The 12,282-nt window shown below is 40.5% G+C and overlaps 1 protein-coding gene across 1 annotated transcript; it reads left to right on the forward strand.

Moving 5' to 3' along the window:
• The first annotated feature begins 2,436 nt into the window (after window positions 1-2,436).
• RPL6 (ribosomal protein L6) lies at window positions 2,437-7,747 on the forward strand. Its single transcript, XM_036929367.2, has 7 exons — window positions 2,437-2,964; window positions 3,348-3,584; window positions 3,676-3,774; window positions 5,547-5,690; window positions 6,233-6,281; window positions 6,895-7,079; window positions 7,556-7,747. Exons 1-7 carry the CDS (start codon window positions 2,890-2,892, stop codon window positions 7,706-7,708), a joined length of 942 nt encoding a protein of 313 aa, XP_036785262.1. The 5' UTR covers window positions 2,437-2,889; the 3' UTR covers window positions 7,709-7,747.
• The last annotated feature ends 4,535 nt before the right edge of the window (window positions 7,748-12,282 follow it).

Raw genomic sequence — 12,282 nt, forward strand, 5'->3', positions numbered from 1 at the left:
CTGTAAAATGGATATACACTGTTTAGTCAATTTCTGTGCTGATGGACATTCAGATTATCAAATTATTTCCAGGGTTGTGTGTGTGTGTGTGTTTGCACTAAAAACAGTGTTTCCATGAACTTTTTATGAGAAAAGTATTGAGTCAATGAGTAAATCACTACTTTGACCTTAGCATTAACACTCAGAGAGGTATTCCTAATATTGTCAACATCATCCCCATTTTATAAATAAGAAAATTCATGTGCAGAGGCTTGTCATAAGATCATATAGCAAGCGATCCCGGGTTATAAAGTCAGTACCCTTTCTGCAGCACAACTGCCTGCTGGTTTTCTGTCTTTCTGTGGCACAAAGAGGTATGTTTCAATGTAAGTGTATATGTGTATTTAAGAGTGCTTTACCTATGGCAAGACCAGGTGCTTATGAATAATGTGTACTTTATAACTAATATAATGTTGGTATTATACCCAGGTAAAGAATGGTAAGTCTTGCAATGCCAGGACAAAACACCAGAGGGGGTTCATTTACGTTTGTACTTCAATGGCAGGTCTTCTAACAAGTATTTAGGGGCATTTTTTAGGTGAAAGTCTCTAAGATTGTCAGAATTTTCAAGGAGCTCAAGTAAGCAATTCCACACTTCATTCATCCTGATATACTTTCTGAAGTAGCAGTTTCTAAGAGGTGCTTTGCTCAGGAACCTGAACAAATAAAGCGGCTGACATTTCCATTCTTTAAAAAGAGCAGTGCCCAAGCTTTTTCTTGAGAATATGACATGCCTGGACAGTGAATAATCCTAAAACTGGCACAAAGACCAGCTTTTAGAATCACACCCATCGTTAAGCTGTATGGAAGCCCGACACGTTTAGAAGCCACATGTTTCAGCAGGCACAGCAACTCTGCATTCACTGCAGTCTGACAGGTTCCAAAATCTCTCAGGCCTTCAGAGGAATTGGACCACTAAATTTTTGTCTTTGATCAACTAGAGCCTTGATTCCCAGGGACAGCCACAAAGCACTTGGTTTGGATCTGAAGAAAATCGAGTTTTAAAAGCTCTAGCCAGAAGCAACAAGCAAGGGGCAGAGAATGGAAAATTCAAGCCTAAGGTGTCCCATCATGTGTACATGTTACCGTAAGGGCTTTGATGCAGTAAAAAATTACAAGATATACTGTGCTATTTATTTTGCAAAAGATAATAACTGTTCTTATGTTTAATTCTAACACACACAAAGAATGTTCTTATTCATCATATTAATCATCTCCTTGATCTTTGCAGATTAATGGTTAAGAGGGCAATCTTAGAAATCAGATCCTGTTGTCAACAAGTTACTTAACCTCTTTGAGCCCCAGATTCCTCCTAATAGCATCCTTCATAGGTTGTTGAGAGGATTAAGTGAGGTAAAGCAAGGCTCATAACATAGTTCTAGATGCAGAGCACACAATATTGTTCTTCTTATCCTTAGTGCATCACCTTAGCAGCATACTTGACACATAATAGGATCTCATCAATAACTGTGATGATGATGACCATGGTGTTGGTGGAGGTAGTGGCAATGGTGATGGTAACAGTGACTCACATTTATGTAGTACTCACCATGCATTAAATATTGTTCTTAATGATTTTGTGTAATTAACTTATTTAATCTTCCCGACAATCCTGAAGTAGGTACTATTGTTATCCTCATTTAAAAAATGAAGAAACTTGAGTACAAAGTCTCCAGAAATGCATGTACAAGGGATGAACATCCATGCTCTTATATGCCTCCATGCCTCTTGCATTTATTGCTTCAATTGTCACTTTCATCTGCCAAATTTGTATTTATTCTTCCAAATCCAGCACAAAAACCAACTTTTCTGCAAAATGTTCCTAAATCACCCGGAAGAAATAACTCATACTAATCTTTCCATTTGTGTTTCCCTTGAAACACAATGGAAGCAGTAATATATATTTTATGCACTTTAAATTCCAGCTTTTCTAATCCTCCACCACTTAGCATAGGCTGGTTAGGGGATTTAGGTATTCAGCCAGCTATGGAGAAAATGTCTGTGGAAGGTTTCCAACTAGCCATTCATATGAAAGATTTCACTTGGGGATTTGGTTTCATCGTCTGTCGTCTGTCCGTTCTTACATTGAAAATGATCCTTCTTTCTAAGCAAAATAGAAAGCTGCAACTTTACGTGGGTTCCCAAAGTACTTTGAGACTTTTAATGGTCTATAAAATGAACATTTTCAGACAAAATGTTTTAGCTTCTTATTAGGAAAAAAATAGTTTTTCATACAGCGCGGTCAAAGGAGGGAGAAACTACATTTCCCATGATGCCCCATATCCGGAAGGAAGTGAGGCTCGACACCTCCTGTGATTGCTTATAGACCGGAAGCCAGGGTCTTAGTTCTCTTTCCCATCTTGCAAGGTAAGAATTGTGCGGCCTCTCTGTGAAACTCGATTTCAGGACCCCAATCCTTCGCCATCCGAACCAGGAGGGTATCAAGTTGACATCTGCAGGGGTCAGACAAGTTCGGGGCCTACTGAAAAGCCTCCTAGACGTTGAATTTCTCTCGCTTGGGTTTGCGGTGGGGCCCGAAGAGGTTGAGGTGGAGCAACGTAGAGCGTCCCGGGATCCGGCTGCTCGCTACCTTCCTGAACGTGGGGGCACGGGGCCTCCCCGGGGATCCGTAGCGGAGCAGTAGGGCCGCAAGGACCAAGGCGACTGCGGGCGCTCCAGAATCCCGAACTCGGTGTTCAGAAGACGCCGCGGAGCTTGTCGGAGCCACGCTGGGATTTGAAAGCTGAGGCCAAATGCTACTTTTCTGTCTCCATACGTCCGCGACCGGAAGTCGCGTCTTGGGCTTTGCATCCTTTTTCAGTTTGGCCTGAGTTTGGGTTAATTGTGTAAATGTTTTGGCCGCTTAGGCCGAATTTCGTGAATACGTTTGAAAAGAGCAAAAGCGCCGAAAGCAAAGGATTGCAGGTTTCAGCTTTGCTGTTGCTTCAGCTTGTGGAAATTTGTTAAGGCTCTGTGCCTAAGATTTCTAATTCGCAAGAAAATGCAATAGGGACTTGACTGTTCATTGTTTAGCCAACACCTAGCAGGTTTAAGAGACCTTCCAAATCCTCAAAAAGTTCATAGTATACTGGGATGACAACCCCAAAGTTAACCATTACAAGGATTGTTGCAGATCTGGGGGGTTTTGGAGGAAGGCCTCTATCTTACTGGGGGAGGAAAGAAAAGGGTGCTGTAGCTGCTTGATGGGGGAAGGGAGCACGTGTCTTTGAAGCCTATCAACTGTGGCATAATTGAAAGTATGGAATAATTGATGAAATGTCTTTTCTTTTTAATCTGTGTATTGGTAGATGGCGGGTGAAAAAGCTGAGAAGCCTAATGCCAAGGAGAAGAAACCTGAAGCCAAGAAGGCTCATGCTGGTAGCAAGGTCAAGAAGGGTAACCTCAAGGCCAAGACGCCTAAGAAGGGGAAGCCCCACTGTAGCCGAAACCCTGTCCTAGTCAGAGGAATTGGCAGGTATTCCCGATCCGCTATGTACTCGAGAAAAGCTATGTACAAGAGGAAGTATTCAGCAGCTAAATCCAGGGTAAGGGATGAAGGGAACCACTGACCATTTATGTCCTAATCTTAAAATTTTTGTCCAATTCTGACTTCTTGATGCTTTTGTGTCCTGTCAGATTGAAAAGAAAAAGAAGGAGAAGGTTCTTGCTACTGTCACAAAACCAGTTGGTGGTGACAAGAATGGTGGTACCCGAGTGGTTAAACTTCGCAAAATGGTAAGATTTGGAGGAGATGGTAAATAGATGTTTAGAGGAAGTTTGTGTACCATGAGGATTTTTAGTGTGTGTGCTCAGGTTTTAGAAATTTAATGTTTACCAGAGAATGGTTAATGGAATATAATGGGGTATGGGTTTGCAGCTTGGCTTTAATTTAATGTACTGGTATGATCTTCAGTAGAGTTATACTTCTCTGTTTTCATATAAAACAGGAGTAAAGGTTTGTCTCGGGTTTGTCGTCACGCTACATAGGGTGATGTATAGATCCTAGGGCGCTGCTTGGCATAGAGAACATTTACCCACTAGAGCAGGTTCTCAGCTCATTTCCACGCACAAGGCCCAACATTTTCTCAAGGTTTTCTCTGTAATTTCCATCACAGAAATATTCCCAGATGTATTACAGTCTCCACAATTGAAAATAACCACACTAGAGGGAAAATAGCACATGGATTCCTCTTGTCACAGGTTTTGTGAGCTGGTTTTTGTATTAGGTGCAGGCATATTGTTTCTTGCATTTCGCAGGTACTGCATTTTTTTACAAATTGAAGCTTTGTGGCAACTTTGCATCGAGCAAGTCTGTCCGTACTATTTTTCCAATAGCATTTGCTTGCTTTGTGGACCTGTCATGTTGTCATTCTCGAATATTTCAGGTTTTTTCAGTATTACGTTGGTTATGGTGATCTGTGATCAGTGATTACTACCCTGAAAGCTCAGGTGGGGGTTAGCATTTTTGAGCAGTAAAGTTTTTATTTTGAACTAAGGTATGTCCATTGTTTTTTAAGATATAATGCTATTGCACACTTAATAGACTGCAGTACAGTGTAAACACAACTTACATGCACTGGGAAACCAAAAAATTCATTTGACTCACTTTATTGTCGTGGGAACTGAGTAGCATTATCCAAGGTATGCTTTTATTAATGTTTGATAAAAGCAAGACTGCACTAAAATGGTACGCCGTAGTTAGAAATAGGTTATTGTGAGTTACTTGCCACATCTTTAATAGTCTTGGCGTGGGGTCTTTTATAATAAATGAACTGGCAGTCCTGATCTGAACTATTGGGTGGTTTTGTACAGTTTGTTTTCCTTTGTGGATAAAATGGGAGTGATGCATGTTAATGTGAAGGATATGAGCATGCTTAATTTGAATTGGAAAACAAGCCATGCCTTCTTCATAATATGCAAAATGTGTGTCACACATAATGTTTTTCTGGAGAAGTTGCTTACATTATTAGAGGTCTGGTGCCCCAGAAAAGCTTAAGAACCGCTGCTACACAACAGTGTGATGATAGCTTGTCTTGTAATCCCTCAAGTTTGGTTTAATCCCAGATTTACAGAGGTAACTTAAGCTTCATGTTTTCCATTTGCTTGAACACAGACCTCCTACAGTTAAATGGGTCCCATACTAAGTTTTGCATGTAAAGGATGAGAAGCAATTTTTTTAAGGTATCATTGATATACACTGTTATGAAGGTTTCACATGAAAAACCATGTGGTTACTACATTCACCCAAATCATCAAGTCTCCCCCATACCCCATTGAAGTCACTGTCCATCAGTGTAGTAAGATGCCAGAGTCACTACTTGTCTGGATGAAAAACAATGTTAACCTTTTCCAGATTTAAAATCTACTTAGAAGAAATTAAAATGCAATAGTGTAAATGAATAAAGCATTTCAAATAAGACATAATGAGGGTTTTGCTGACATAGAGCCAGCTCTACTAAATCTGATTTGTTTATTTAAATAAAGTTGGACCTGTGGACTCTTTCCAGCCTAGATATTATCCTACTGAAGATGTGCCTCGGAAACTGTTGAGCCATGGCAAAAAACCCTTCAGTCAGCATGTGAGAAAACTGCGAGCCAGCATCACTCCTGGGACCATTCTGATCATCCTTACTGGGCGCCACAGAGGCAAGGTGAGCAGAGCACCTCAGCCTGTGGAGCTTCACCTCTTGTGCCTGAGGTGCTTGACCATATGTGTTTGCACTGTGGTGGGATTTCTGTATTTATCTATGTTAACTGCATTTGTGGGGAGGAGGCGGATAGGCCTTCCAACAGTACGACAACAAAGTCACTAGCAGAACATGTTTAGTCCATGACATACCGTAGTAAGTTCCTGCTGTTGGTATATTACGTATTACAGATGATTCAGATGTCCCCATAACCAAATATGTTTGTAAGTTTGAGTTACTTAGGATAGATTTGCAGGGATGGAATTACTAAAGATACAACTTCCTTTATTAAAAATAATGGCTGTTCAGTAAAACACACACTTGCAAAAGTACTGCTTATATCCTAGGGTCAGCCCTGTTAGTAACTTGGTATAGTTGCTTGCAGATCTGCTGTGCATATACATAGGAACAATTCTCCTTTAGCAAATTTAGAAACCTGTGGTTTGACTAATTTAGATGTCAGTTACTAATTGCAGAACCATCTATCATTTCTGTTTAATTTACAGAGGGTTGTTTTCCTGAAACAGTTGAGCAGTGGCTTGCTACTTGTGACTGGTAAGAAAACCCTTGGATTTTATATTCTCTGAAGCTTATTTTTTTTAAATGCTTGAAGTATACACTTTTCTCACCTTCATGGATGTTTCAGTGCCATGTGATTCTGTGTCCTGTTTGGTTGCCTTATGTACATGAGCTCTAAGGAAGTGGGTATTTAAGTTTTGTGTGACAATATATCTCCAAGTAACTGCCACATAAAAGGCGAAACAGTTGGCTCATAGCCCCAAGGAATGCGTCCTGCGTAAGACTTGCCATTGGTCTGCCACTTAGCACCAGGGCTGAGTTCCTGAGTGGGTAAACTGTTCACTCTGGAAAGCAGCGCTCAGTTAAATTTGTCATCAGGGATCTGTTGTTTTGACCAGCCTGTCTGTAAAGTGACTTGTTTTCTCCCAAACTGAGGGACTTAACGAGTTGAGGTGGAAAACCCTTGGACAAACTGAAAATGAGGACTTGAAAAAGTTTTGCTGCTGGCAATAGAAAGAGCAGTCTGGAATTTATTCAGATCCAGAGAAAAAATTAGAAATTCAACTCAGCAGGTTTCTCCAAAGGTAAAGTCAGTTTCTTAAGTCTTTGCTTCCCATTTCCTTCACTATATTGACTTTCTTTTCCTTAGGACCTCTGATCCTCAATCGAGTTCCTCTGCGTAGAACACATCAGAAATTTGTCATCGCCACCTCCACCAAAATTGATATCAGTGGTGTGAAAATCCCCAAACACCTCACTGACACCTACTTCAAGAAGAAGAAGCTGCGTAAGCCCAGGCACCAGGAGGGTGAGATCTTTGACACCGAGAAAGAGGTAAGCTTCCATTTCTGTCTTTGCCACTCTCTGGCTCCCCAAGTTGGGAGTGAAAATATACAAGGTTAAGAATCGTTAAGAAGAAAAGCAAAAGTTGGAACTAATGAGGACTGTCTGGGAAATAATGTTCTAGAATCCACTAAATTGAGTAGCTCCTAATACTAGCAGGGTGCTCTGCTTAGAATCCTCAGTTTGGTGGAGCTCTGAATTAACTGCTACTGTCTGCTGGGTATTTACCCTTAATCTATCTTTGAAGTGTAGTAAAATAGACCAAAGATAAGAGCTGATACTTTGTTACAGTAAAAACAGGTTATATTTCATAGCCCTCCTGAGAAAAGGATTTATCAAAATTGGCTTCTAATAGTAATCGCCTTCTGACTATTCCTGGCACTGATTACTTGTGAGACAGGATTCCTTAATTGACCGTGGAGTTTGGTACTTGTGCCTTACTTTGAAATGATTTTCTCTTTCTTTAGAAATACGAGCTTACAGAACAGCGCAAGGTCGATCAGAAAGCTGTGGACTCACAAATTCTGCCAAAAATTAAAGCTGTTCCTCAGCTCCAGGGCTACCTCCGCTCTGTGTTTGCTCTCACAAATGGAGTTTATCCTCACAAATTGGTGTTCTAAATTTCTTACAAAGAACCTGATTAAATAACATCCATTTCCTTTCTGTCTTTTTTATTGTTACTTGCCTGGAGGTGTGATTTGTCTCAGTTTAATGGTTTTTGCCTCTACTAAGGAGTGGGATTGAGGGGGCTGCTGGTTTCTGCTACAGTGGAGCCTCCTACATCTGCTTTTGGTCAGCAATCTTAGCTTCCTTCCTATCTGGCTCTTTCGCCTACTCAGGTTTTTCACCAGCAACCACCAATAGAAAATAACATTTACCCAGATATCACCAAGCAAGGCAGTACTGTATGTGGATAAGAAACAACTGGGCTCTTGAGACCAGTCTTTTCTCCCTTTCAGTGACTTAATGTTCCTTCTCTGCCCAGTTCTCAGCCTGTCCTCCATGATCATTGCTCTAGGTTTCTTGTATATCTAATTTATTGAAATACAGCAAATGAGTCTTAACTATTTACCGTCTTTTTTTTAACCCAAAACCTGAATACTGAACATGTGCAGAAGACAGTTGATTTTGATCATTCATAGAAAGTATCCGTTGTTACTGTTGCATAGTAGAGTATTCCATTCTATGGATAGTGGGGTTTCCATCGTTTGTAATACAGTGATAGTAAATAACCTCAAGTACAGATGGGCAAGTATCAGGTAAAAAATTTTTTTGCTGAGCCCAAAGATGTACGTGTTTTAATTTTAGTAGATGGTACTGAACTGCCATCTTTAAGGGTTATACAGTTTATGCTCCTGTAGCGATTTTCTCACAGGCTCCCTAGACAATGGGTCATCAAACTTGGCCTTTCGGCATTAGATAAGCAAAAAATGACTGGACGGTTTCTTTAAAGTAGCTTTTATTGACAAGTAATTTACATTTGGTGAAACTGCTGGTTTTGAGTGTGCAGTTCTGAGACAGTTTGGTAAGCACCCCCACACTGACGTTCCCTCGCAGGTGTTCCTTCAGTCCACTCCTGCTCCATGCAACCATTGGCCAAATTTCTGTTCCTGTAGTTTGCCTTTTCTGCAAGTCATATAACATGGTTAGCATATCTGGTATGCATTCATGTTCATGGCTTAGTTCTTCCAGTTGTCAATTAGTATTCCACTGTATGAATGTATCACTATTCTAAAATTTAACAATTTATTGGAGATTATGAATAGGGCCACTATACATGTTTGCATGCGGGTTCTTGTGTGCATGTGTTTTCATTTTCTTGGGTGAGACTACTTATTAGCACAATTGCCAGTTTGGATGGTAAGCTCATACTTGACGAAGAAACTGCTCTCCATACCCCACTGGCTATGTGAGACAGTTCAGGTACTCCATTTCCTTCTCAGACCTTGGTATTTGCAGTAGGCTTTTTTTTTTTTTAAGATACAATTTACTTATTAGTCCCAAGTGAACAACATGATGATTTGATATTTGTATGTATTGTGAAATGATCACAATAAGTTAATGTCCATCAACTGAAATATTTTTCCCTTGTGATGAGAATATACCCTTAGCAACTTTTAAATGTACAATAGGTACTGTTAACTGTAGTCACCATGCTGTATATTACAATCCCATGATTGTCTTTTCAATTCTAGCTGCTCCAATAGATGTCTAGTAATAGGTATATAGTGATTGGCTCTGATGCACTTAGAAACATCCAAACACATCACTTGATGGGGGTGTCTTCAATTCTAGCTGCTCCAATAGATGTCTAGTAATAGGTATATAGTAATTGGCTCTGATGCATTAGAAACATTCAAACACATCACTTGATGGCAATAGCCCTTTAGTAGCTCCTTACCACTCTTAGGTTCAGTTTTGAGGTTGTCATGGCACAAGGCCCTCTGGCCCATTCTCCATCCTACTGTTTTCCACTCTCCCCCTCCCCATATTTTCTTTTAGTTCCTCAAGTTGGCCTGTTTTTTCCTGCTTCAGAGCTTTTGCAGATTTGTTGGACTGCCCTTCCCACCATGTGACAGGCCCTTACTGTGTTAATGAAATAGTAACAATAATTTGACTACCCAGGAGCAAGAGAAGCTGCTCAGGCCAGTGCAAGCATCCAGTCCATTTGACGGATGTGTTTATCATGATATAGAAAGGTAAGGTTTTGTGGTTTACCAGTGCCTGAACTGAGCTGGAGCTATCTTCAATGTGTTGAAAAACAAGGTTTGTGTTTTCTGCAGACTCACACCAGTTCTCAGGTGATGTGCAAGGGTGTTGCTTTCTGCAACTGGAGGGTCCATCAGTAGGGTATCAGTTTATGTCATGCTTTGGAGTATAATGTGTTATAAAGAACAAAGTAGCTACATAACTAAAGAGACCTGCATGTCCAGTAGAAAGAGCAAGTTGAAGACATAGCCAAATGGAGTATAAAGTCCAGATTAGATCCTGATTTGGACAAACCACTTAAAGAGTCTTGGGACAAATAGGGAAATTGAATGTGGCCTGGCCACCAAGATAAAAATTCATACAGGGGGTAAATATTAACTGAAAAGTTAAAAAATGCAAAGTATCTCATTTTGATTTAAAAAAATGGTCTGCCAAAATAACCACAAAAAGTCTACCTATTCCTGAACACTAAGGCAGTGGTTCTCAAACATTTTTGGTCTCAGGAGTGTTTTATGGTCTTAAATTATTAAGGATATAAAAAAGCTTTTTGTTTATGTGAGTTATGTCTTGATATTTACTAGATTAAGATTCAGAAGTTATTAAAATATTTTAAAATGACAAGAAACCATTCCATGTTAATACAACATTTTCATGAAAAATTATTTTCCAAAATGAAAATTTAGGAGAATAACATTGTTTTACATTTTTGCAAATCTCTTAAATGTCTGGCTTAGTAGAAGTCAGCTGGCTTTTCATGTTTGCTTCTATGTTCAATCTATTGCAATGTCACATATTATGAACTACAGCCTCTGGAAACTGTTGACTCTTGAGAGAATGAGAGGAAAAAAACACTATTTTAGCAGCAGCAAAGGAAAGGATCCGAGGGTCATACTTAGACCTGCTGCTCTAGCCCCTTTATAATCTCCTACCGTACGCCTATGAGATGACCTCCTTTCCAGTTCCCCTGGTCCCTACAGCTCTGATGCATGTGGGCAATGTGGAGGGTAGGCCTGCTCATGGATGAGGCTGGGAACCCCAAGCCTGAGGTCCCACTTAGTGTGTGTACCCAAACCTCCTGTATGGGTTTCCTGTTGCTGGTGCAACAAATTACCACAAATTTTGTGTCTTAAAAGGTAAATTCTCTTGGCAGTTCTGGAGGTCAGAAGTACCGTCAATTTCAGTGAGCCAAGGTCAGCCTGTTGGCAGTGAGTGGCACCTGTATACCTTGCCTTGCAGCCCCTTCCCCCTTAGTGCACCACTCTGCATGCTTCTGTCATCACATCCCCTGCCTGATCCCAGATCTCTCATAAGGACCACTGTGATTATGTCCCACCTGGATGAACCAGGATAATCTCTCTATTAAGATGGGTTTCTACTTACAACACTTCTGGCACCAAAATGTGTGGGTTTCTCATACCAGGCAATTCTCTACATTTCTGCTATACCATCTGGCTCTCCCTACAATTTAATTCAATTCCAATACTACCTGGACTTAGTGCAGACCTCCCAGGTTAAGGCCTTGGTCCCACAAGACTGCCCCCCCTACTTCAGATGCCAATCATGAGCAGTGGGTCCCAGGTGACCCACACTCTTGTCTGACCTGGTTGCAAACTGGGAAGTCCTCTGACTCCCTCCTTAGGTTTGATAATTAGCCTTGATGACTCAGGGGAACCTTTATTTAATTTCTGGTTTATTATAAAGGATACAGCTTAGGAACAGCCAAATAGAAGAGCTATACAGGGCAAGTCACCATGGGTGGGGAGCATGGAGCTTCCATGCCATCTTGAAGTGCATGCACACCCCCTCCCCAACCAGCACCTAAATGTGTTCACCAGGAGGAGTTCATTAAATCTGTTCAAGACTTTTTATAGAGCTTAATCTCCAGCCTGACCCCCTTTCCCCTTAAATCTGAATGGAGTTGAAAGTTCCAGCCTTCTAATCACTTGGGCTTGCTGGTGACCAGCCCCATCCTGAGGCTAAGGGTCTCATCCTAAATCACCTCATTAGCATAAACTCAGATGTGATTGAAGGGAGCTCCTATGAATAACAAGACCCTCCTATCAGGAAATGCTGTTTGTTTTAGGAGCTCCCTACCAAGAACCAGGGACCAAGACCAAATACATTTTTATGTTATACCAGATTTTCCATCTCAAGATCTTTAACTTAATCATACCTACCAAGTCTCTTTTACCATATATTATTATTATTCCAAAATATTTATTGAGTGCAGGTTGGTTGAAAGTGGTGTAGTGTTAAGTTACAGTTTTGGGGATTGGATGGACTTGGATTTAAATACTGGCTTTGCTGCTTATTTACTTTTCAGATGATCGATGTAATAATGGTAAATGCTAAGGTCCTGACTTGTGCCAAGCAGTTAAAGTATATACTTTAAAAAAAATTATTTTGTTGTGGTAAAATATGTCTTAAAACATTTTGAATATTTTCAACTGAACAATTCAGTGGCATTAAGTACATTCACGTTGTG

Source organism: Manis pentadactyla, chromosome 14 (genome assembly GCF_030020395.1).
Source record: "Manis pentadactyla isolate mManPen7 chromosome 14, mManPen7.hap1, whole genome shotgun sequence".
NCBI lineage: Eukaryota > Metazoa > Chordata > Mammalia > Pholidota > Manidae > Manis > Manis pentadactyla.